Consider the following 25,432-nt stretch of genomic DNA (forward strand, 5'->3'; position numbering starts at 1 on the left):
GCCCCTGTGACCTAAGCAAGTCACAACCTCTCCATCCTCCCAGGCAACTCTAAAACTATAAGGTGCCAATCTGCACTGATAATGGGGGTTTCAACACCAGTAAAATCACAGGTCTAGACCAAAGGTCTTTTTTTCCCCCCAATAACCTATAGAACATAGAGGCAAGATTTTTCCCCCTATGGTGAGATTTCTTGGTCTACTTTCTGCGATATGGACACTGGGATTTATCTTCCACTTATTTTTTCAAGACATCATTTCAGTATATAAATATCTGGGTGGAAAAGAGAATATATACACTCCAAAATCTAGAGTGAGGAATACTTAGTGGAATTCACATTAAAACATACTATTCATAAGAGAACTACTAAAAAATACTTTGGCACATTGGGAAAACAGAGGCAAATACTGCAGAAAAGAAGGGGCACTTCTAGATCTATTTATGAAATAGCATTTGGGCTTAAACCAATATTTTTTAATACTGTAAATGAACTATTTGCCTTACAGCAAAACTTAAGTCCCTTAAACCAACCCCTTTTAAAGGCAAGGAATCATCCCTCAGCACTTCAATGTCAGCGAAATCAACCCACCTTTCCTGGACCCTTCTGGGTTCCCACACATCACAAAGGCAGCTTCATACACCAGTAGTGGGAGACCACAGACTTGGAGCTGGAAGAGACTTTAGATGTTATCTTCCAAACTTTTCATTTTATAAAGGAAGAAACTGAAGCCCAGACAAGTTAAGTAAATTGCCTGAAGTCACACTGGTGGATATGGCACAGGAAGGATTTTAATCCAGACCCTCTTATTCCAAAGATCTTTGTACTATACCAGGAATCCACAGGACAGTAAGCCACCCCCTTACTTGAATGGCTATTGATAAGCCGGATACCTTACCTCTGTAATTGCTCTCAGACATTGATAATGGCTTTCCTGAATTCCTAACACATCCAACAATCGACCAATTGGGCTTCAGGGATTTTTAAGGAGACTTCATTTGGCTTCCCTCCTTAGAATGAAAAGTGGTGATGGAAAGGAAAGAAAGCATTCATAGGGCTTTTAAAAAACTGCAGAAGGGTCCAAGAGGACAGGGACAGAACTTCTTCCTATTTTGGGCTAGGGTAGACTTTCTATGCATCCCCATTGCCTCCAACAATTCCTGGCATAGAAGATCTTAATAAATGTCGACTGGACCAGTCCTAAGTTTCTCCACCCTTCACTAATTACTTGGCTTTTGCTTCAGCTAGGATGTATGGAAGGAACTTCCTCCACTCTGAAGGAACTAGTCCCACAAGGATGCAAATGAATAGAATCTGGTTCAGCTTCAGTTTTCTCCTGGAAGTAGCAAAGCAGAAAACATCAGGAAGCAAATGAGAGGTTTAAAAAGAATTTTTTTTAATTGGAGGTGGGGGGGATTGGAGATGATGTTCATTTTTCAATGGACCTGCTAGGCCTTTGCCTTCCATTATCACCTGTGTGCTTTGTAAACCTCAAAGCATTACAAAAAAAAAGCTACCATCCGATCCCCTAAGACGGAACTGTGGTTAGGTAGTGAGAACACTGAGCTAGGAGTCAGGAAACCTGGATTCTAGGTCCTGCTCTGCTGCTGACTGAGTGACTTCAGGCAAATTACCTTTCTTCTTTAGACCTGTTTCCTTGACTGCAAAATGAGAAGAGCTGGACTAGAGGTCTTCTTAAGGCCCTTCTAGCAGCAAAATGCTGGGCCTCTTTGGACAGGATTGGAACTGGAGGTAATCAGGCCATAATTCCTCTGTAAAGATATACTAATGATCACAGATCTTCAACTGGTGAAAAGAGAGCTTTCTCTGTTCCCAATTCCTTTCTTCTATTCATATTGTCCTTTTCATTCCTTCTCTCTCTTTCTGTCTCTGTCTCTCTCCCTCCTTCCCTCCCCAATTTTCTTCTTCCTCAGTTCCATCATTCACTTTCCAAAACTTCCTTTTCCTCCTCCCCTCAACTCATCCCCTTCCTCTCCCACTTCTTTATTACTTTCTTTATCCCTCTCATATCTTCTCTCTCTTCTTCCTTGTTCTGGACTTTCACAGGCTCTCCTACCCAGGTTCTAATCAAGCTGAGTTGGAAGGTAGGGTCCAAATATCTCTATCTGCCTTTTTGTTGTTGACAATAGGTTTCTACTTGTGTCCTCATGAGGACTGAAGCATCGGGGTGAAAAAACAATGAACACCGCCCTTTATTTTCTTCTCTCTGTGTGGCCCACTCTTTCCCTGAACCCACACCTTGACCTTCTTTAAAAATTCACTCATCCCAACCTTGGAAGGAATGGCCTGGATGTTTGAAGAAGGCTTGTATATTGATCATTCACATCCTCAGGTTGATTATGAGCATGAATACAAGCTTAATATATATCAAATGTAAAAAAAATTTTTTTTCTTCATCTTTTTCCTGATCCTTGAAGGCCGGAGGATGCTCTTCTCCCATGAGAAGTCAGGCCACCAAATGAGGACTCATTTCACTCCCATACCTGATACCAACAAGAAACCATGGGAAGATATCCATTTATGGATGGATTCTCCTTCTGTGTCACAGGCCTTTCTCATGCAGGCCTCAGATCCCAAATTTTCTCTGTTTCGGCCCTTCCCCCACAACCTTGTCCAAACTCTATGGATAAGCAGGATTTCTTCCCTCATTTCTTGTCTTAGGATATCAGCCTTGCTCCATCCAGTAGAATCAAATGGAAATCCAGTAATTCATCTCTTCCAGGAATAGGATTCCTTGGAATTCCATTATTCCTTCTGCCTATTAGTCATCTCTCACTAATGTTCTGAATCCACCAATTGCCCTGAAGGATGTGTATACTTTTAAAGATGACAAATGGGACTTAAAGATGCCTTGGAATTCTGCTCAGGTTTCTCAGCAGCCCAGTAGAGTCCTCTTTCCTGTGGTGCCTTATATGTGAACAACACCAGGTTGAAACTTGAAACATAAAAAATTAGAATTAAAAGTAAAAAATCCCACAAAGGCCTATAGACCTTACCCATTGGTTCTGAGGGTTGGCACACTGGTGTGCACCCTTCTTAATTACAATTAAGAGCTTTAGGCTCTTAAGCAAAGGCCTTGATAGGCTCAGAGCTTCAACAGGAGGACACCTCCAGAACCTCTTAAGTCTTCCTCCCAGCCAAAGTCTTCTTAAGAGAGTAAGTACGTTGGATGCTCCCTCTCAAAGGCTCAGAGACTTAGAAAACGAGGGGCCCGTGAGTGTCCACAGATTGTAAACCACGCCGGGATGGTGGAGTTCTCCAAAGGGACCTGGGGTTCCCTGCCAGGAGAGTTGCTGGGCTAGACTAGGAAGTACTACTTCTCCTCCTGGGGTGAAGCACTTTCCTCTTGGCAATATCTTCCTCTGTGTCACTCTCACAATTCCTCTGAAAAAGAACAGGAGAAGGCGTCACATAATAGGAACAGGTCAACATTTACATAGTGCAACAACTTAGTGGGATAGATAGTACAAGAATCATTAACCCCATTTTATAGATAACTAAATGGAAGCTCTAAGTAATGATCTGCCTAGGATTGCACATGGAGACAAGTCTGAGACTTGAACCCAAGGCCAGGATCCTTTCTCATCTACCATATTGCTTCTCTGGGGTTACTCCTCCTTGGCTAGAAATATTAAGCCAGGGGTATGAAATGGGAAGCTGGGCCCAGGAAAGGCTGCTGCTGCTGACATCCTGCTCAGTCCCATGACTCTGTAAGGTGGTCAGACCAAGTGGGCTGGCTAAAGGCCTGTTTGGCAACAAAAACAGCAGACAGACGTGGACCGCACCTTACAACTCGGCTTGAATAGAATCCACGTAGGAGAGCCCTTGATAGCTCAGAAAGGGAAGAAAGGAGAGAAGAAAGAAGAGGAATGGAGAACTGGGGTGAGATCACAGATGCTAAAGTTAAAAGAAGTCAGCTCTGTGTGTGTGTGTGTGTGTGTGTGTGTGTGTGTGTCCTTAAAGAAACCAAGAAGTAGGCAGATAAGTAAGAATGCTGATTAAAATTAAAATTGCAACTGGGGTGAACAAATGCTATGTTCTGTCTAGTTACTGTCACTTGCTGCTGTCTCATGCTGTCTCATGGTCACTACAACTTGGATTAATGTAGAAACCGTTGGGAACAGTGTTCATGGGCTGCTAGGTTTGCTGAACCTATCCTCAAGGTTGTTGTATGATATCAAATCTTAATTAGGTACCATGACCTTTTGACCATATACCTTGATATGCTCTGATATGGGATGAACAGAATCAAGGTTTTTTTTTTAAGAGCTAGAAAAGTCTTTAGAATTCAGCTCCTTCAATCTTCCCATTTTACAGACGAGGAAACTGCAGCACAGAGACAGTAAATTTTTTTTTTCATTTTCAAACATTTATTCCACTAAGGTCAGGGAAGATTAAAAAAAAATCTTTACTGTGCCTTGTTTCATTTGGTGATTTGTGTTTGTCTAGAATCCTCTTTCTCTCTCTTTTTTTAAACCATCCATAACCTTTTAATGTTTGTTCTTTTTAATTAATTTATTTTGATTTATCAACAATCACTTCCATAAGCTTTTGAGTTTTAATTTTTTCTCCCCCTCCCTCCCCAGACAGTAACTTTTCAAAGGCCACAGAGCAGCTGGAACTAAAATGGGGGTATCTTCGCTCCTCTCTCTTTTCGTTTTGTACCATTTGTTCTGCGTCAGTAAGCATCAGACATGCCCTCCTCTGTGGCCTTCGGGTCTCCCAAATGACAACATATTTGAGGACTTCGTATGAATGTCAATAGTTTGGGAAGGTCTATCTCTGGCCTCTCTCCCTTTGTACCCATCATCTGCCATGCTTGGAATGCTCTCTCCCTCTCTACCTCTTAGAACTCCATCGGGGTTCAAGATCACTCAGGTTCCACCTCCTTCAAGAGTGAATTCCCCCAGGTGTTAATATTCCCTCCCCATCATTGTGTATTTATCTTGTATGTAAATAATTTTTTTAATCTGTGAACATGTTGTGTCTTCCTGATCTTCTCAAGTTCCTTGAGGGCAAGGACTGTCTTACTTCTGTTTTTGTATCTCCAGTCAGTGCCTGACACATAGTAGGTGCGTAATAAATGCTTGCTGATTGATTGGTGTCATTCACTTACACCAAAGTGAAAATTAAAAGAGGTTGTTTGACTTTCTCAGATGCTAAAACTTAGCAGCTTAACTCAGTTTGTTCCCAACTTAACTGGCAAACAGCCATAACCAAGCCTCCGGGCTCCTTCTAATGTAGGAATGGTGATCTGCTTAGCATACTGATTTGAGAACACCATTAAGTCCAAATGCCCAGCCCAGGATAGCTAGAAATTTAGAGAACAGATAATAGGACTATGTTTCTTAACAGGGCTTAGGTCTGAATTTTTGAAGAAAGTTACAATGCATTTTTATCCCAAGGATTCTTTAAAACTATTTTTAAAGTATAATTTTTAAAAAATAGCTCCTTGAAAACCATGTTTAAGAGAGAAACATACCAAAATATTTTATTTTGGCTTCTGCATGGCTAGGTGGTGCAGTGGATAGAATGCCAGGCCTGGAGTCAGGAAGACCTGAGTTCAAATGAGGCCTCTGAGTTACTAACTGTGTGACCCTGGGCAAGTCACTTAACCCTGTTTGCCTCAGTTTCCTCATCTGTAAAATGAGCTGGAGAAGGAAATGGCAAATCACTCCAGTATCTGTGCCAAGAAAACTCCAAATGGGGTCACGGAGAGTCCAACTGAACAACAACAAAATGGCTTGAACAAGGGACCGAGGACCCATACTGGAACCTTAATCCAACTGTATTTTTACTTAGGTTACACTGATCTAGTCTCATTAATACCAAGCTGGTACATTTTAATATAATGCAAAGTTCTTAAAAAGAAGGTACCAGTTCAGGAAAACTTCACTCTGAGAATAAGAAAGAAGTGGGTTGAAATGGCCTTATTTAAAGCTTCCAAACAAACTGGTCTATTATTATTCTATTTGTTTGGGGGGGAAAAAATCCAGTCTAGAAAAACTGGATAAACACATTTCTGAGAACCCATCAACATCTGCAATGGATGGGAAGTCCCAGAGGCTAACTGTGCAGGGTGACTGAACAGGAAGATGGATATTGAGAAATGCCTGAGGAATGTCAATGATCTGGGAAAATGTAAATTCTTTTCAGTTAAATGCTGGCAATCTCTCAGCACCATAGGCCTACAAGTCAGTCTTTATTAAGCACCTACGACATACCAAACACTGGGGATAAAACTTAAAAAAAGTAAAAGACAGACCCTGCTCTCAAGGAACTCACAGTCTAATGGGGGGAAGATAAATACAAACAATTATGTACACACAAGATATAGACAGGATAAAGTAGAGATAATCAATGGAGAGAAGGCACTAGAATTAAGGGGCACTGGGAAAGGCTTCTTGTAGAAGACAGCATTTTAGCTGGGATTTGAAAGAAGCCAGGGAAGCCTGGAGGTAGAAATGAGAGTAGGAAGAGAATGCCAGGCATGAAGGACAGCCAATAAAAGTGCCAAGATTCAAGAGATAAGAGTGTTTTGAGAAACAGCAAGGAGGCCAGTGTCACTGGATATAAGAATATATGGTCAGAGGAGAGATGAGGGGGTATAAGGCATAAGAAGCCTGGAAAAATAAGAAGAGTCCAGATTTGAAAGGGCTTTGAATAGCAAACAGGGCATTTTATATTTGATCCTGGAGGCGATAGTAAGCAACTGAATTTATTGACTAGGGGGATGACACGATCAGAACTGCACTTTAGGAAGATTAATTTGATAGTTAAATGGAGGACAGACTGGATAGGGAGACACTTGTGGCAGAGAGACCAACCAACAGGCTACTGAAATAATCCAAGCATGGAACTATTTCTTGTGGGAGTATCAGAGGACAGAAGGAGTCATATTCCAGGGATATTACAAAGGTGAAATCGACAGGACATGGCAACAGACTGGACATGGGGAGTAAGAGAGAGTGAGGAGTAGAGAAGACACCTAGGTTTCAAAACTTGGTGATTAAGAATAGTGGTGCCCTCAGGAACAGTAAGAAAGTAAGGATGATGGGGCAGCTAGGTGGCGCAGTGGACCAAACAGCAGCTCTGAAGTCAGGAGGACCTGAGTCCAAACCTGGCCTCAGACCAAACACTTGACACTTACTAGCTGTGTGACCATGGGGCAAGTCCCTTAACCCCAACTGCCTAAAGAAAAAAAAAAGTAAGGAAGAGAGGAATGTTGGGGCCGGGGGAGAAAAAAAGTTTAGTTTTGGACATGTTGAGTTTAAGATGTCTATAGGGCCTCTGGTTCAAGATGTCCAATAGGCAATTGGAGAACAGAGACAGAGAGGTTACAGCTAGAAAAGCAGATCTTTAAAACATCAGCATAAAGATGATAATTGAATCTGTGGGACCTGATAAGTCAAATGTGGCTTATGATCCATACTGCCATGGAAGGCTGGTGTTTTCACACAGTCTTGTCCCTGACCTGGGCCAATGAGAAATCTAGGCTTACTATCAACTTGAACTAAGTGAACCCTGACTCTTTAAGATCTTTTAAATCTATGACCCTAAGACTCAAGCTGTACAATAACAATCATGAAACAATTCGTATGTTTTTCTTTTTTTTTTATTTGGGGAGGAAGGCTAGAGGAGTTGTTCAGAGTTGTCAAACCAAAAAAAAAAAAAGGGAAAAGAAAGAAAAGAGGACAATTGAAGCATTTTTTTAAATGCACAGAAGATTATAGAAGGAAGTTCAAAAGGAAACAGATAGCAGGACAGCTTTGAAAATAACATTTCGAATTTATTTTATTTTTAAGAAGCAAGCTGTAATAAAAGACATCCATATTCTCACATATAATCCTTTTTACTGTTCTACTTTGTTTATGGAAATGTTATTTTTTGTGTTTGTCAAATATTGAAAACAAAATAAGATAACGAGGCAACTAAAAAAAATTCAACTTTGCTTAATAGCCTATTTCCAATATGAACAAAGAGCAAAAAATGAAAGCTTGGGGAAAACTTAATTATCATAAAATAAGATTTGTCAAAGAATCTATGAGTAGGAAGTCACTTTCAAAGACCATCTAATATAACTTGCCTCTGACCTAGAATTCCTTCTAAAACTGGAATGGACCTTAGGAATCACAAAGTCCAAGACCTCTCCTTTTTACAGCAGAGGAAAATGAAACCCCAGAAGCTAAAATTAATCACTCAAGGTTATTTAGATGGCAATGTCCTGGAAACTTACCACATCGCCAAGTCAAATATACAAATGTGACCCTTTAGGCCAATAAAATAAAACTCTGGGTAAGATGGGGATGATTTCTCTTAAAAGGTCCTTCTACTTGGTCAGGGCAGCTAGAGTGTCCAGTGGCTGAAGCACTGGCCTTGGAATCAGGAAGACTCATCCTCCTGAGTTCAAATCTGGCCTTAGACACCTATTAGCTATGTGACCCTGGGCAAGTCACTTAACCCTGTTGCCTCAGTTCCTCATCTGTAAAATGAGCTGGAGAAGGAAATGGCAAACCACTCTAGTATCTTTGCCAAGAAAACTCCAAATGGGGTCTTGAAGAATCAGATATGATGGAAAACTGACTGAACAACTTAAGTTGGGGGTTCTTAAACTGGGGTCTGTGAACTTTAAAAACATTTTTTTTATAATTCCATTTCAATAAAATTGGTTTCCTTTGTATTCGTATGGAATTTGTTTTAGGCACTTAAAAATATTATCTGAGAAGTGATCTATAGGTTTCACCAGACTTCCAAAGGGGCCTATAACCTAAAAACTCCTGGAAAAATCAATACTATGCCCTTTAAATGTGGGTGCTTAATACTAGTTGCCTGTCCTAACATTTATCAATACTGGTAGAACAAATATTAGATTATCTAGTTGTCCTTTGCGGGCACTTTTTAATCCTAGGATTTCTTTCTTTTGATATCTGGGATGCTTATGGGATATGTCCCATTTCCTCACTCCTCCCCACCCCTCCAGTTAGCAGAAGTCCAAGGAATAAAAATAAAGACAATGATAAATAATGCAGATACTCCAAAAGCTCTAGCTATGGGTACTCCTGTTCCTGACATCAATCACACAATTCTCTCTTATCATCTTATGGCCAAAATAAAACTTTTAATTTGTTGACCAACTTTATCTGCTAATGAACCTCACTGAACTCAGCACTCCATCCCCTATCTGCTTTTGCTCAGGCCATTTCATATGCCTAGAATCAACTCTCTCCTCAGCTCAATGACTCTTAGACTCCTTGAATTTTTCCAAGATGCCATCTCCCATGGGGAGCCTTTCATGATTCCCTCTAATACTCAATGCTCTCTTCTTCCTTAAACTATATTCTGTATTTACTTACTTATCTGTTTCAGTGTTGCTGCTCATCTGCCCTCCCTCCTCCCCCAAAATGTAAATGCCTTGAAGGCAAGAGCTGGCTTTTTGTTTTTGTTTTTGCTTTATTTGTGTATACACCGGGCCTAGCACTCAGTAAAAGTCTGCTGAATGAAGGAAATGAATACATACCAAATCGTTTTCCTGCTTCAAATGGACTTTTTTCATCAGGGAACGGGTAAGGTGGTTACACAGTGAGACGATGCTAAATGAAAGCTGGGGCCAGCAGAGAAAACACACACAGAAAAACAAACTGTGAGGAGAAAGTAATTTAGAGCCCGACAGAAACCTCTCAGATGCTACCCATTTCTGCCACCAAAACTCTGGGTGAAGCCCACTGGCCTGCATACCTTCCACCGCCTCCGGACATACTGCTTCTTGAAATTTTCCAAGTTGACGACCGATTCCCTCCGGACCATGGCTTGCCGATTATCCACTGGCTATAAGACAAAAACAAACTGTAGTTATTCCGGGACATTTTTCAAGGTTCTCTCTCCCTGCCCTTCAAACCCCTAGAACTAAGACACACTGATTTGTGCTGGGGTTGCATAGTAAGATTGCATTGCCCAATTCTTGTATTTCCTGGGTTCACCAAGGGCTCAGAGCATGAGCTGGATGGTGAAGCAATCCAGTTTCAAATTTGTCAGCTGTGAAGGTGATATGTCCTTGCTCCTCTGGCTAATCTATTATTATCATACTGGAAGAAAATGCAGACAGAGCCTCCCTGCTCCAGGCTCCACTGGGGCTGGCAAAATCCCAGCTGCTCCTGGGGGATGGGGAGGATAGCAGAGTGAGATTTCAGCATCATATTGTTGGCAAGGGTCAGTTGGTAGGATTTACATAATGGCACAAGATCTATAGTACAGTCAGGAAAGAAAAACATGACCACAATGGCAGTGGGCGCATACTCAAATGGGTGTGTTATCTCTCAGTATTCAAATGTAATGGGAACCTGGGCACCATCTGAAGGGAACAGGGATAGAGCTCGAGCCTATGGTGTTTTCACTGTCTTTAAAAATCCACTGCTCCAAGTCAAAGTACTAGATTTGGAACCAATCTTGCCTCTGCTCCATAGCATGAACTTGAACTTCTCTGGGCCTCAGTTTTCTCATCTGTCAAAAGGAATATTGTACTAGTAGATCTCTGAGGTCCTTTCCAGCTCTAAATCTATAATCCTATGATGTTTTAAATCTCATCATGTCCTCCAGGCCTGACTATTCCAGGTTGTATGGTATACTCATCTGTCAAGTGAGGGGGTTAGTCTAGACCAGGGATCCTTAACCATTTTTGTGTGTCATTTACCCCTTTGGCAGTCTGGGGAAGCCTCTAAACCCCTTCTCAGAATAATAGATTTAAAGTCATGAAATAAAATGCATAGGATTACAAAGGAAACCAATTATATTGAGGTAAAAATGTATTTTTTTCTCATCTAAGTTTAAGTACCTCCTGAAATCTATCTACCAGTATCTTAGAGGTCTATTAAGACCAAGTTAAGAACCCTTGGTCTAGGTAATTTTGAAGTCTGAACTCTATGATGTCATAAACTATGCTAGCCTGCAACTCAGTTCAACACAATATATTACTCTGGGTGGCTTTCTGCTTATTTTGTCGGGATAAATCTTACCTCTCTTTCTAGTCTACAAGCCCCTCAGGGTCAGAGACTATTGTTTCTCTCCTCTCTCTTCTTTCCTCCTCCCATTCCCCTTCATCCCAGCATAGTACTAGGTACACGGTAGAGAAACAATCAGAATGATAGATTGGCATCATTTAGCAGAAGGTCCCTGCCATGTACCCCTGAAGAGTCCTTTGGGGAGATGTTGTAGACAATCTGGCTGGTGGGCCACTGTAATGAAAACATACAACTCTGAGACTTCCCCAACTATGCCTTATAGGTCACAGTCACCTTCTCAGGGAGCCCGCACAGTTGGCTGGTATTTAAGAGTTTCTCTAACACAAGGTTTCACTGGGAAGTGGGGGAGTGGACAGGAAGAAACGTAAGTGTTGCTTTCTTTTGGAGGACCAATAAGAGGGAGGTGGTGGGAAAACATCATGGCAAAAATCTGGGGTCAGAGCACCTGGATTAAAATACTGGTTCTGCTATTTAATACCTTGGTCTTAACTTTCCTGGGCTTCAGTTCCTCATTTGTCAAGTGAGGAGGCTGGTCTAAGTGACCTCTAAGGTCCCTTCCAGAATACAACAGAATATAATTTACATCCATGACCCTATGAGAATGTGAGCTCCTTGACAGCAGGGTTGGTCTTTGTATCCCCAGCAGTTGAGAACTTCTTCACTCCTTTCAATTGTGCCCGACTCATTGTGACCCCATTTGGGTTTTGCTTTGCTTTTTTTTTTTTTTTTAACTAGGCAATGGGGTTAAGTGACTTGCCCAGGTCACACAGCTAGTAAGTGTTATGTGTCTAAGGCTGGATTTGAACTCAGGTCCTCCTGAATCCAGGGCCAGTGCTCTATTCACTGTGCCACCTAGCTGCCCCTGGTTTGTTTTTTTGGTTTTGGTTTTGTTTTTTTTTTGGCAAAGATACTAGAGTGGTTTGCCATTTTCTTCTCCAATTCATTTTACAGATAAGGAAACTGAGGCAAACAGGGTTAAATGACTTTCCCAGGGTCACACATCTAGTAAATGTCTGAGGCCAAATTTGAACTCGTGAGTCTTCCTAATGTCAGACCTGACACTCTATCTACTGAGCCACCTATGTGAGCAGTGCTCTGCATATAGTGTTTAATAAATGTTTTTTCATTCATTCATTCATTCATTCATTCATTCATCCATCCATATAGAGACACTGAAGAGAACAGGGGAGAACTTTTGAAGTTCACCCCTCTATGTTGTGGTTAGTTGAAAAAGCTGAACAGAGATACAAAAGCATGAATATTCCCAGGAAAAATAATAGTAATGATAATAATAACAATAATGACTCATATTTCTATCATGCCTTAGTGTTTATAATCTGTCAATAAGCATTTAGTAAGCACCTACTATGTGCCGTGTATGGGTGCAGCTGGGTGGTGCAGCTTATAGAGCAACAGGCTGGGAGTCAGTAACACTCATCTTTGTGAGTTCAAATCTGGCCTCAGACACTTACACTAGCTGTGTGACCCTGGACAAGTCACTTAACACTGTTTGCCTCAGTTCCTCATCTGTAAAATGAGCAGAAAAAGTAAATGGCAAAGCACTCCAGTATCTTTGCCAAGAAAACCCCAAATGGGGGTCAAAAAGACAGACATCAGCTAGGTGGCACAATGGATAGAGCTCCAGCCTTGGAGTCAGGAGGACTTGAGTTCAAAGCTGGCTTCAGACACTTGATACTTACTAGCTGTGTGATCCTGAGTAAGTCACTTAACCCCTATTGACTCACCAAAAAGCAAAAAAAGAAGAAGAAGAAGAAGAAGAAGAAGAAGAAGAAGAAGAAGAAGAAGAAGAAGAAGAAGAAGAAGAGAGAAGAAGAAGGAGGAGGAGGAGGAGGAGGAGGAGGAGGAGAAGGAGAGGAGGAGAGGAGAAGGAGAAGGAGAAGGAGAAGGAGAAGGAGAAGGAGAAGGAGAAGGAGAAGGAGAAGGAGAAGGAGAAGGAGGAGAAGGAGAAGGAGAAGGAGAAGAAGAAGAAGGAAGAGGAGGAGGAGGAAGAGGAGGAGGAGGAGGAAGAGAAGAAGAAGAAGGAGCTGACTTTAGAGTCAGAAAAACCTAGGTTCAAAGACCCGCCTGACACTTACTATCTGTGTGACCCTAAGCAAATCACCTAACTTTCCAGAGCCCCTGGGGACACAAGAGTACAAATTTCAGAGGAATGCCAATCTGAACTAGTCATAACAGCTAGCATTTATATAGTACTTTAAGCTTTCCCAAGTACTTCACAACATTATCTCACTTGATCTTCACAACAACCCTAAGATCTAAGGGCTCTTATTGTCCCCATTTTACAGTTAAGGAAACTGAGGTAGACAGGAGGTGATGTGACTTGCCCAGGGTCACATGGCTAGTAAGTTTCTGAGGTGGGATTTGAAGTCAGGTCTTCCTGATCCAGGTCCAACACTATCCACTGGACGACATAGATGCCTGCAAGTTCTTCCCCAGGAGCTTTCTGCATTGATGGGATCACAAATCGGAGCCAATGAGAATGACGACAAAGATTGTAAGTTGGAACATGTCCTGAGGAGAGTGACTAAAATGGTAAGGGGACTCAGAACCATGCCAAATAAAGGATTGGTTGCAGGATACAGGGACACTTAGACTGGAAAGGAAAAAAAAATCAAGAGGGGTGTGTGGTGGGGAATGGAGAGGATATAATAGATATTTCTAAGAATTTGAAGAGCTATGATGGAGGAGAGGGATAAGATTTGTTTCACCAGATTGCATAATTAGGAATAAGGATTAGACTTGAAGAGATGTATTTTTAGACTGATATAAGGGGAAAAAAACCCACCTAATAATTAGTTGTCCAAAAGTGAAATGGGCTGCCTTGAGAGGTGGTGAGCTGCCCATTCCTGGAAATCTTCAAGTTGAAACTGAATGATTACTCATCATGATGTAATAAGGCATCAATTAGATCAGATGACCTCTGAGCTCTCTTCTAACTCTTAAGGTTCCATGATAAAAAGTTCAGTGGAGAAAGGAAGACAATGCAATAAACCAAGGAATACTCAGGGAAAGGAAAGGCCACAGGAAACACCTGCCTTCCCTATAAGGAAGGCCATGCTCACTACAGTATCCATAACTTACTTCCAGTTCACCCACTCCCACCCAAACCCTTTACATCCTTCAAGGCCCTGCTTGTGTCTCAGCTCTTCCAGAAAGCCTTGCCCATATCAGGATTACCCCATTCAATATCACATTATATACTGTCTTACCACTCACAACCGAGTCCAGAGAGGCTGTGACTAGGTCAAGGTCTTGCAGGTAATAGCTCAGACACAGTTGTTTCCCATAAAGGAATGTAAGCTTCTTGAGGACAGGGATTTTTTTATTTCCATCTTTGTATGCTCAATAATTAGCCTACTAGACTAGGGTTTCTTAGTCTTTCTTTGTGTCATAGACCCCTTTAGAAGTCACCTCCTTAAAAAATCCTTGTTGACTGATTAATTGAAGGAAATTGCACTAAGTGGTTGAGAGTTGTTCATATATGAAGCTCATTTGTCAGAACAAAGAGAGTAAAGGTTTGTGTGGCAGCACCAGGATTAAAAGGTGTGTGCCGACTTTAACACCAACATATCGTGTACATAATCTTTGCTCAGACTCGGACTTCAGGCTCATTGAATCACAGACCTTAGAGCTGGAAGGGGCTCCAAGGCGATGTAGCCCAAAACTCACCTTACAGACAAGGAAACCGAAGCCCAGGGAGGTTGTTCTTTACCTGGTTTCTCTGAATTCCTGCCCAATCACAATTCATGTCTCCTACATGCCTCTGATCTCATTATAAATGCATCACCCATCGCAGATGCACCTCCTGTCACGGCCCCATTTAGTTTGCATTTTGTGCTTATTATTCCACCAACTGATCTTTTCCACTCTGTATAACCTACCTCTTGCTTCTGATACCTCATCAATTGAGACTTATCTGCCAAGACTTTCCTTCTGTGGCTTGGCCGGCCCCACTTACACTATACCTGTGAGAGCTTAGACAGCATCAATCTAAACCCCTAGTCAGCCTCACTCCTGACTGGGCCAGGACAAATAAAATCATCTCCTTAAGGACAGGCACTATTTATCTCCGCCCCCCCCCCCCATTCTATTTTCTGGTGAGGCAATTGGTGTTAAGTGACTTGCCCAGGGCCACACAGCTAGTAAGTGTTATGTGCCTGAAGCCACATTTGAACTCAGGTCCTCCTGACTCCAGGGCTGTTACTCTATCCACTGTACCACCTAGCTGCCCCAAGGACAGGGACTATTGCTACTTCTTTTATCATTTTCCAGAAGGCCTAGTACCTTGTGGGCACAAGGTAGCCAACTCAACAAAAGCTCATTGAACTGAAGGGAGTCTTAAGTATTCTAATCCCACCATAAGGAACAAAGGGCCTGTTCTGTCTGACGTTTCTTGTCATGGACAGAACCCAAGGTCATTCCTCCACTCCTCTGGCTAAAGAGGACACAAAGAGAGCTAGATGGCTTCTAAGCACCTTGAGGAATCAAAGCTTTAGACCGTAAGGTCCTGGCCTGGCAATACCAGGCATTGCATTTGAATCCCCAGTGCCTGGCACATAGTGCATGGGGCCTTCAGATAGGAAGACCTGAGTTAAAATCCTGCCTCAGATACTTACTAGCTGTGTGACCTTGGGCTAGTCACTTAACCTATTTGCCTCAGTTTCCTCAGTGGTAAAATGGAGATAACAGTACCTACCTCCCAGATTTGATGGGGCAATTAGGGGGTGTAGTGGATAGAGTGATGGTGCTGGTGTCAGGAGGACCTGAGTTCAAATCTGGATCTAGACTGTATGACCCTGGACAAGTCACTTAACTCTGTTCGCCTCAGTTTCCTCATCTATAAAATGAGTTGGAGAAGGAAATGGCAACCCCCTCCAGTATCTTTGCTAAGAAAACCCCAAATGGGGTCATGGAGAGTTGGAAATGACTGAAACAATTCAACAGCAGCCAAAGTTGATATGAGAACTACGTGAAACAATACTGTGAAGATTTCTACAAACCTTAAAAGTGACATACATATGCTAGCTCGGAAGCTCACCAGTTAAAATTTATCAGCATCAAAATCAATATAAAAGAAAGCACAGAGAAGAGATCTGCAGCAATCTCTGCCTTAGTCACCCAGGTCCCTTTTGTCCTGATCATGGGATGTTTGTACCTTACCAGGGCAACACAAAAAGCCAAATAAATCTCTGATTAGGGGGGAAAGGGGTTCTGGGAGAAATTTTGGCAGGGGTGGGGGAGTGAGTGGGATGGAGAAACCTTCTTGTTATCCTTTTTTTGCTTCCTTCTTTGGCCAGCAGCTTGGCCCCTCCATTCTGAGAGGTTCTGTACTCCTTTAGTACATCCCCACAGCAAAATCCCTGGTTGATCTGCAAAATTCCAATGAATCCTCACTACAAGAGGGCTAGCAGGCTTACTACCATGTAAGGTATTAAGGACATTCTGCCCCCATTGTGGGAGTTCTTCACTTAAGTGAGGAATCAGGGAATCGCTAAATTATTTTTAATGAAGGGATATCTGCTGAGTTGGGAGAGGGGGCTAGTGGAGGGGAGAGAGGGAAGGAGGAGGGGAGAGAGGAAGGGGGGAAGGGAGGGAGGGAAAAGGGGAGAGAGAGAGAGAGAGAGAGAGAGAGAGAGAGAGAGAGAGAGAGAGAGAGAGAGAGAGAGAGAGAGAGAATTATATAAATCAGTGACTTCCTGGCCTCTTCCAATCAATTGTTCACTCCTGTTTTTAAATCCCTGAGTGCTAACTTTGCCTTGGAAGGTAGATCAGAACATAGTAATAAAAGCTGTCCTTAGAAATGGTGTAGCGCTAACCACTTCAATCCTAGCGTTTGAAAGGTTACTCCCTATCCCCTCATGTCTCCCTCACTGCTCAATCCTGTGTCTTACGGTCTTGTCACCCCTCATTAAGACCTCCAGCGGGGCTCAGGAAGAAAAGTGCAGACTCCAACCAGACTACTCAAGCCTGTTAGCAGTCCTTGGGAAAGGGTGAGAGAGCTGAAACTCATGGCTAAGATAAGATCTGGGATTTCACAAGTGTGTCTATCTTCAAGAAAACAACACTAGACTCTATGTGAAAATTAGAATTTATACAGCAAACTGAGGAATCACAGTTAAAAAATGAAATTCTTTACAAGGGCATTTACACACCAAACACTGCTAGGACAGGCTCTTCCTTAACATTTCTGAAAGTGACAAGTCTTCAGTGATTTCAGAGAGGGAAGCAGCCATCAGAGGGCTACCAACCTTAACTCCAAATAGTCTCTTCCATCTCAAGAAAGACAGCAAGAAGTTTTCTAGTCCAGAGTGTGCTCTCCAGCTTTCTGTCCTATAATCTTTGCCCTCATTCAGCTGCAGTTGTTACTTGCCAGGAGATGTACTCAGAACACAATTACAGCCAGCTCTTTCCAGCTATTCACTCCACATTGTTTCCTGAATCCTTCAGGCTTCAGGCAGAGGCCTTCTTTAGCTCAGCCAGTTGGGAGTGCTTGATCACCAATGAGTCAAAGAGACTTCCATCTTATCTCCTTTGAGTTTCCTGAAAGACAGCGATCTGTTCCAAGGCCCCATGTGCTACGGGGCTCAAGATTATTTGGTTCCTAATCGTGGTCATCCGATGTGGCTGAAGGTTATTCCTTGTGAAATGGTGAAGAGGTCACCAGTGCTAGGATGTGAGCACAAAGGGGGCAGTTCTACGGATGAAGAAAAAAAGCAAACCCAAGTCCAATCCACCACTGGTCTGGGAGCTGAAGCCAGCGTGTACCAGTCCCCAAAACCAACTGTCAATTTTTCAGTGTGAGAATTTATGCCGTAGAAATCGGCAAACACTACAAATCAAGGTTTGATCGACTACTTTGTTGATTGTGCAGACTTAAGAAAGTGATGGAAAAATGTTAATGATGGAAATCAATCTTAAAAGTGTGTCTTACCTACAGTTTTTTTTTTTCAGAGACAGCTGTTAAACATTTACTAGCATACTGCTGACTGGGAGTCAAGAGATAGCTAACCAGTTGTGTGACCCTAGAAAAATGACTTCACCTTTCTGGGTCATGGTTTCCTCCTTTTTAAAATGAGAGGTTAGAGAGTAACTGGTTCCTACATACATTACCTCATTTGATCCCCACAACAACCCTCTGAGCTAAGGATGTGACTGATATCATTCCCATTTGATGGATGAGGTCGCTGTGGTTCAGTGTAGTTAAGCAAAACTTGCCCATGGTTATCCAATATTAACTTTCAGAGGCATGATTTGAACCTAGGTCTTTCTTGTCTCCAAGTCCAGGATTCTTTCCATAAGATTGTATTGTCTCTCAGAGCAGCAGAGAGCAGTAGAAAGAGCTCTGTATTTTGAAACAGAGAATCTAGAGTGGAGAGACTCATCTTTGTAAGTTCAAATCCAGCCTGACCCTGGGCAAGTCACTTAACCCTGTTTGCCTTGGTTTCCCTGTCTATAAAATGAGCTGGAGGAGGAAATGGCAAACCACTCCAGTATCTCTGCCAAGAAAACCTCAAATGGGATCACTACTGAAATGACTGAACAACAACAAAATTGTGCTATACTCTAATCAAATCACACCTAGACTGTTATGGCCAGTTCTGGGTACCATGTTTTAGAAAGAGCATCCTTCCTAAATAAACTGAAGACCATCAGAGATGGGCATCCAGGATAGTGAAGGTCTCAATAGCGTGCCAAATGAGGATTAGATGAAAAAAGGAGGGATATTTAGCTTGGAGAAAAGAAGACTTGGGGGAGGGTGAGGAGGAGAGGAGGAAAAGCAGGGCTCACAGGGCTGCTGTGAAGATCAGATGCAATAGCTCAGGGTGTCTCAAAAGTCTTAGTATAGTTTTAGGCCCTGAATCTGCAAAGTACTGTGCAAACCTTAATAATATATCATATATACATCAGATATCATAATTATTATTATTATCAGATTGAAGAGCTGTCACATATAAGAGAGTACTGCAGATTCTGTTCTACTTGGCCCCAGAGGCCAAGTCTAGAGAGGCGGATTAGAGAGATGGATAGTGGTTTTAGAGGCACAGGTTAAGGCTTGTGTAAGGAAAATCTTCCTAATGGTTAGCACCATCCAAAGGTAGAACAAGCTGTTTCAGGAAGCAGCAGGTTCCCCGTTACCTGAAGCCTTAAAACAAAGGCTGGATGACCACTGAGGATAGTCCAGAGGTGACTCCTGTTCAGTATGGGTTGGACTCCTTAGCCTCTGTAATCTCTTCCAAGTTTGAGATTCTGTTCCCTATTAGATTTTTTTTTGGTTTGTTGTTAGTTACACTGGACTTAGCAGGATTAAAATTCTGTTGGGTGAATTAATCCTATTCTAGCACTTATTGTCTGACTCATTTGGCACCTGTCATTTAGCTACTGCCTGGCATTGATGCCAGTGTTCCCATGTGCAAATCTTATTTCCTCAGTAATCTACGCTACAAAGTGCTTTGCATGTAATAGATACCTAATTAACAGTTGACTGAAAGATCCACTCTATCTGGGACATAAGGGCATCAGACCTCTAGGTGCTATGGTCATCATGTCAGGTCATGAAGGCGAAAATCATAATAACTCACATTTAGATAATCAATCAACAAATAGTTATTAAGTAGCTATATTGAACCTTAAGGTTTACAAGACGCTTTCCTCATAAACAGACCTGTAAAGTAGGTAATGGAGGTATTATTACCCCATTTTACAGACAAAGATCCTGGAGAGAAGTGAAGTGATTTGCCCAGGAGCAGGATTGGAACCCAGCTCTCTTGACTCTGGATTCATCTCCCACTAGCCCCAGTATAATCCCAGTTGTCCCAAGGCACTATTCATTACAATGATTCCCAAGGTTTCTAGAGTTGTGGACCACAAAATTTACTGTGAAATTCTCAGAGCAGAAAGAACTATAGGTCCCTATGAACAAGAAGAGGGGAACTTTACCTTCTTAGGTCTGGTCTTCTGCTGAACTTTGGGACTATGAGCTAGTTCAAGGACCGAGCGTGAAGGAAAAGATAAGGGCCAAATATTACTTAACCCACTATTTCCTTCCTAACCTCATCTTACAGGCCAGTAATATGGGGCCCCACACTTTACTCTCCAACTCAGTCTCTACAATCCAGTGACACACTGGCCTTCTGGCTAGTTCCTCCCATAAGATCCTCATCTCCTGTCCCTGGGCCTTTTCAGAGCTTGTCCCCGTGCTTGAAATGTACTCCCTCATGTCTGACTCCTGGCTTCCCTCAAGGTTCCGCTCAATTCCCACCTTCCCAAAGAAGCCTGGTTCTGGCCCCACCCAATGTCTGCCTTCCAAAGTTATCTCAAATCTACACTATATACATCTTGTATGCATATTGAGTCCCCCATTAGAAGGTGAGCTCCTTGAGTGTGAGGACTGTTGTTTTGCCTTTCTTTGTATCTCCAGACTGTAGTACAATGCCTGGCGCACAGTAAGCGCTTAATAAATGCTTACTGACCTGCCTTGTTGTTTCGGTGCACACAGGAGTAGCAATGAATTTGGCATGAACAGTTCTTGGGCAGTGACCTACAAGGATGATGAATCTTCCAAAACATTCAAATTCCCCTGGGAAAATATATGCCAATATTCTGGCTGTATGCTCTGTGGGGGGGGGCTATTTTTTCCCCTTTTTTGGTATCCTTAGCCCTTAGCTAGGGAGCACTTAATAAATGTAGGTTAGCTGATCTACTGTTTCTATTTGAATACCTATTTGAATGAATGTTACCTCCCCAATTAGAATATATAAGCTCCCAGAAACTGCTTTGCCTTTCTTTGCATTCCTATTCCTCCTCCCTCTCCAACTTAGTACAGTGCTTGGCACACAGTAAGTGCTCAATAAATGTTTGTTTATTGACTTATAGATTCTATGCACTTATTTAAAGGAGCATTACCTCCCCCATTAGAATAAAATAAAAAAGCTTCTTAAGAGCAGAGACTGTTTTTTGCCTTTCTTTGCCTTTTTCTTCCTCTTCCAACTTAGAACAGAGTCTTTCTTTGCATTCTTCTATTCTCTAGGCCCTCATCCTGCCCTCCCCTCAGTATAGTGCTTGGCACACAGTAAGTGCTCAATAAATGTTTGTTTACTGATTGACTTTTAGAATGCTAGGGCTTGGGAGCTCTGGGTTGACCTCCTACTCCTCATCTGTCACAAAGGCATAATGACAGCTGCTCCTCTTTCTACTTCACAGGGTTCTTGGAGAGCTGAGGGAGGTTCTGAAAGGGGGTTCTGCAAAAAGTTAGGAATGCCATCCAAATATGGGGCATCATTCTTTTCTCCAGACTACTTCGTTCTGAGCTCCCACAGAGAGTAAATAAGCACCACGTACCCCACAAGTATTGGCAACACAGGCTAACATCTAGAAACTGTGAGATGAGTGAGTGGTAAACACAACATGGCCAAGGACATGGCATTCCTCATGGCTTTGCGGTGAGGGACATCCACTCTCTCATCCTTTTGAAGCTGCCTCATCTGTGCCCTAATGAAACATTGTTCTTCCATTGTGTGCCGAAAAGGAGTGGGACATGTATTTGGGGAGTGGGGGAGAAGGAACACAATTTGCATGACTAATTAGGACCTGCAATTTCAGATTCAATGCTAGGGTGAGAAGGCCAGCTTGAAGGGGCTAGAGGGGCAGAAGAAAGGGAGGGGATGGAAGACTGGCTGGAACAATTCCTTTCCATGGCAGTGAGCATCCCGGCAGTAAGACAATAGAGAATGTGCTTTGACAAACCAATTAGGCCCCATCACTGGCTGGACTCTGTGACTCTGAGCTTCAAACCTGCAAGGAAGTCCTCACTGCAAGACCTGTTTAACAGTTCCATTAGTGACTCATTCGCATCTCTCTTGAAAACAGAGCCAAGACTGCCTTCACTGCCACTCTCTTGCTGGAAATCGCTCATGAGCTCTTGGATCCACTTTAGGTCCTCAGAAAGCTCCTGCCTGAGAGATTCATACTGAGCCCCAAGCTGGGCATATTTCCCAGCAACACTTCCCAGGTCGGAGGCCACCGTCCGGATGTCTTCCTGGAGGGTCTTTTTCATGGCCTCCACCTTGCGGTACTCATACTTGAGCTGGGAAAGGCTGTAGCGAGTGTTTTCACTCTCCTCTCTGTACCAGGCTTCCTTCTCGTTATAGATGGACACCAGAGCCTCCACATCATCCTGGAGAGAGTCGTGGGCAGAGGCCAGCTCACTGCAGCCATGCTCAGCCTCAGCCACGTCTTCCACCACACGGGCGAAGCGCTCAAAGTTGACATAGGTGTTGTTGCGGGGCATGCTGGAGTGGCACTTCATGGTGTATTCTCTCAAGCGCTTGGTCTTCACCTGGGGGGGCTCTGTCTTCTTATGTTCTGGGGCTTTGGCCTCTCCTTTCAACTGGTGAGCATTTGGACAGAAGAACCAGAGTATTAATTGGGCACATAGAGGGAGACTGTTGCACAAGGCAGAGCAAGGACTTGCATTCTTCAGCATTCCCTGCATGCAATAGACTCTGAGAAAGGAAGGGGGAGTGGTAACCACTGGGAGGTCCCCAAGACCAAATGGAAAGGAATAAAGAGTGCATCTGAGGATAGGGAGGGGGACGGCAAGCCCTGCATATTGATTTCAAGGGAGAAAAGGTCATCCTAGAGAGTAAGCAGGACCCTCCCCCAGGCACGCACAAAATGGCGCCAGTACTACCAGTGGTTCAGTTTCACATGTGGTCCCAGGACCAGTCAGTTCTTATGGTCATGCAAAGACCGCAAACTCAATCATGAGAGGCTCATACAAGCAAGCAGCCTACCGTTAGAAGGCAACAACCCATTAAAGAATCAGGGCAAACACAGCTCTTTCAAGGGTATCCAGTAGAATGTAAGCTCCTTGAGGGCAGGGGCTATTTTGCTTTATTTTCTCCCTGGATACCTAGTGCCTAACACCTTGTACTTAGGGATAAAGACTGGACCAGTGACTACATTAGTATAGGGAACACCAGGGTGAGGAAACTCCTTTTACCCATACTGGTTGACACTTCCTCTGAAACTGATGTTCTTAAGAGTTCTGCCTATTCATTAAGAGATAGCGTCAGGACTTGAACCTAGGTGTTCCTGGTTTTGGGATAGGTTCTCTATCCACTACAATACCTCACGTCTCAGACTCATACTTAGCATCCATTTAATAGATGTTGATTGGATTGAATTGAATCATAAGATGAATAGTCAGATTTGGGTTGGATCAGAAAGAATAGCTATTATATACACATATACACGGTGGCACCTTGTATATGCACAGCCACGTAACAAAAACAAAGCAGCTTGCTGGATGGGAAAGGTGACTACCTCAAAAAATTCCCTCCACATTTGCCTTGCCCTGGAATGCTCTATTTCTCCTTAAAACTTTTCAAAATCCTACCTCTATCTTTTAAGGACCAGCCCCAAAACTACCTCTGCCATGAAACTTTCCCTAACTATTCTGGCTCCCACAAACTTCCATAACACTTACTGTCTTCTGTTACCCATTTGGCACACACACTGACTTGTATTACTGCTGATTGGTCTTTCTCCAAGGGCAGCTAGGTGGCACAGTCGATAGAGTGCCAGGCCTGAAGTCAGAAAGACTTACCTTCCTGTGTTCAAATCTAGCCTCAGACACTTACTAGCTGTGTGGTCCTGGGTAAATCACTTAACCCTGTTTACCTCAGTTTCCTCATCAGTAAAATGAGCTGGAGAAGGAAATGGCAAACCACTCTAATATTTTCCTCAAGAAAACCTCAAATGAGGTCACAAAGAACTGGACATGACTGAAACAACTCAATAATAACAACAATAGTTATACTCTAATGTTTCAATGCAGTTTGGAGGTGATCCTGGAGAACTTTAGGATATGCCAATAAGGTACAAGCTTTGACAGAGCTGTCGAAGATGAAGAGATTTCAAAGATGGCTCAGTGCAATCTAAAAACCAGCTAAGCTGAATATGGCCTCTGGCCATATTGAAGCCTAGCCTCTGGGTGATAATTTTTTTTTCTGGCTTCAGTCAAAGATCATCCATTCCGCTAAGCCTGAATCAGATTAAAATGTAATTGGAAAATATTTAACAAAATAAGCAAAAATGTAATACAACATAGATAAGGTTAATATGTAGTTTTCAAAGTCAATGTGTACTTCTAGGAATCCTTATGCATTATTTTAGTGGCCCCTGTTTCTATCTGAAAGGGGTACCCACAAAAGTAAAATTATAGAGCCATGAAATATTGAAGAAATCTTACACTTTTATGTGCATGTCTTTTCCTCCCATGAAGAAGGAACAATATCTTAACCTCTCCCCCCATGCAAGTCAGACTAGGTTTTCCTTAAAAGGCATTATGACCTTCCTTGAGACTTGGTTGCCCTAGGAACTAAGATGGTTGACATAATTTCCCCATTGCCTGGGTGCAAAATGAGCAATTCAGTTAAGGGAGCTTTACTAAACTGAAGTAACTCCAGGCTTCTTCAATCCTTTCCTTATTGAATATTCTTCTCTTGCTATGTAGCTAAGCAAAATCTCTCTCTCTCTTTTTTTTTTAAACTGTTGAATGACCTATGCTGGGTCTCATTTTGTATCAATATAAAACCTAAACTCCTAGGGGATGGGCCTAAGTCAGGCCCAGCCCAGAGCACCCTACCATTCCATAGCAAGCTACTTGAAGATACAGACTATCCCTTACATTTCTTTATATCCTTCACAATTCCTACCATATTTATATAGAACTTCACAGTTTACAAAGTGCTTTTCCTACAATAGCCCTGTGACACAGGTAATACAAGTATTATTTTCAAGATGAGAAAAGTGAGATTCAGAGTTAAAGAAAATTCACAGGACCTTACAGCTAGAAAGAGTCAGAACTAGGTCTGGAATGTAAACCATGTGACTTCAAGACTGATTCTCTTTCCTTCATTGTGTCCTCTCTATCCTCCCCTCCTGCAATGGTTTGCTATTTCCTTCTCTAGCTCATTTTACAGATGAGGAAACTGAGACAAACAGGGTGAAGTGACTTGCCCAGGGTCACACAGCTAGTAAGTGTCTGAGGCTAGATTTGAACTCAGGTCCTCCTGACTCCAGAGCTGGTCCTCTATACACCATCCTCCCTTCCAGCTTTAAGAGACACCTCTCACAGGAAGGACATAATGAAGGAAGAAGACAGGATGCACCCTGGAAGTTCACAGGGTGTGTCACCACCCTGGAGCTCAGAGAAACTTAGAAACAATTTTGATTCGACCTGCCATCTTGAGTACTGAGATGCCCTTACTCTCAGCCATATTTTCATTCTGCTGTAGACCACAAGCATAAACCTAGATGACTTCTAGGGATCTAAGTATGAGGCTAGGAAGGCTTTAGTAATGGGAAGTAAGTACC

The 25,432-nt window shown here is 42.6% G+C and overlaps 2 protein-coding genes across 2 annotated transcripts in view; both read right to left on the reverse strand.

Moving 5' to 3' along the window:
* Positions 1 to 1,370: 1,370 nt before the first annotated feature.
* LOC110206483 (death-associated protein kinase 2) overlaps positions 1,371 to 25,432 on the reverse strand; it is a 185,462-nt gene continuing 161,400 nt past the window's right edge. Inside the window, 3 exon segments of the mRNA XM_078151199.1 lie at positions 1,371 to 3,401; positions 9,535 to 9,618; positions 9,753 to 9,842. Coding sequence (XP_078007325.1) covers positions 3,321 to 3,401; positions 9,535 to 9,618; positions 9,753 to 9,842 — 255 coding nt within the window. The 3' untranslated portion in view covers positions 1,371 to 3,320.
* On the reverse strand, positions 17,124 to 23,719 carry LOC144456308 (death-associated protein kinase 3-like). The gene has a single exon (XM_078151200.1). It carries the CDS (start codon positions 22,542 to 22,544, stop codon positions 21,810 to 21,812), a length of 735 nt encoding a protein of 244 aa, XP_078007326.1. The 5' UTR covers positions 22,545 to 23,719; the 3' UTR covers positions 17,124 to 21,809.

Source organism: Phascolarctos cinereus, unplaced genomic scaffold (assembly GCF_003287225.1).
Source record: "Phascolarctos cinereus isolate Bilbo 61053 unplaced genomic scaffold, phaCin_HiC Scaffold_3;HRSCAF=262, whole genome shotgun sequence".
NCBI classification, from domain to species: Eukaryota; Metazoa; Chordata; class Mammalia; order Diprotodontia; family Phascolarctidae; genus Phascolarctos; species Phascolarctos cinereus.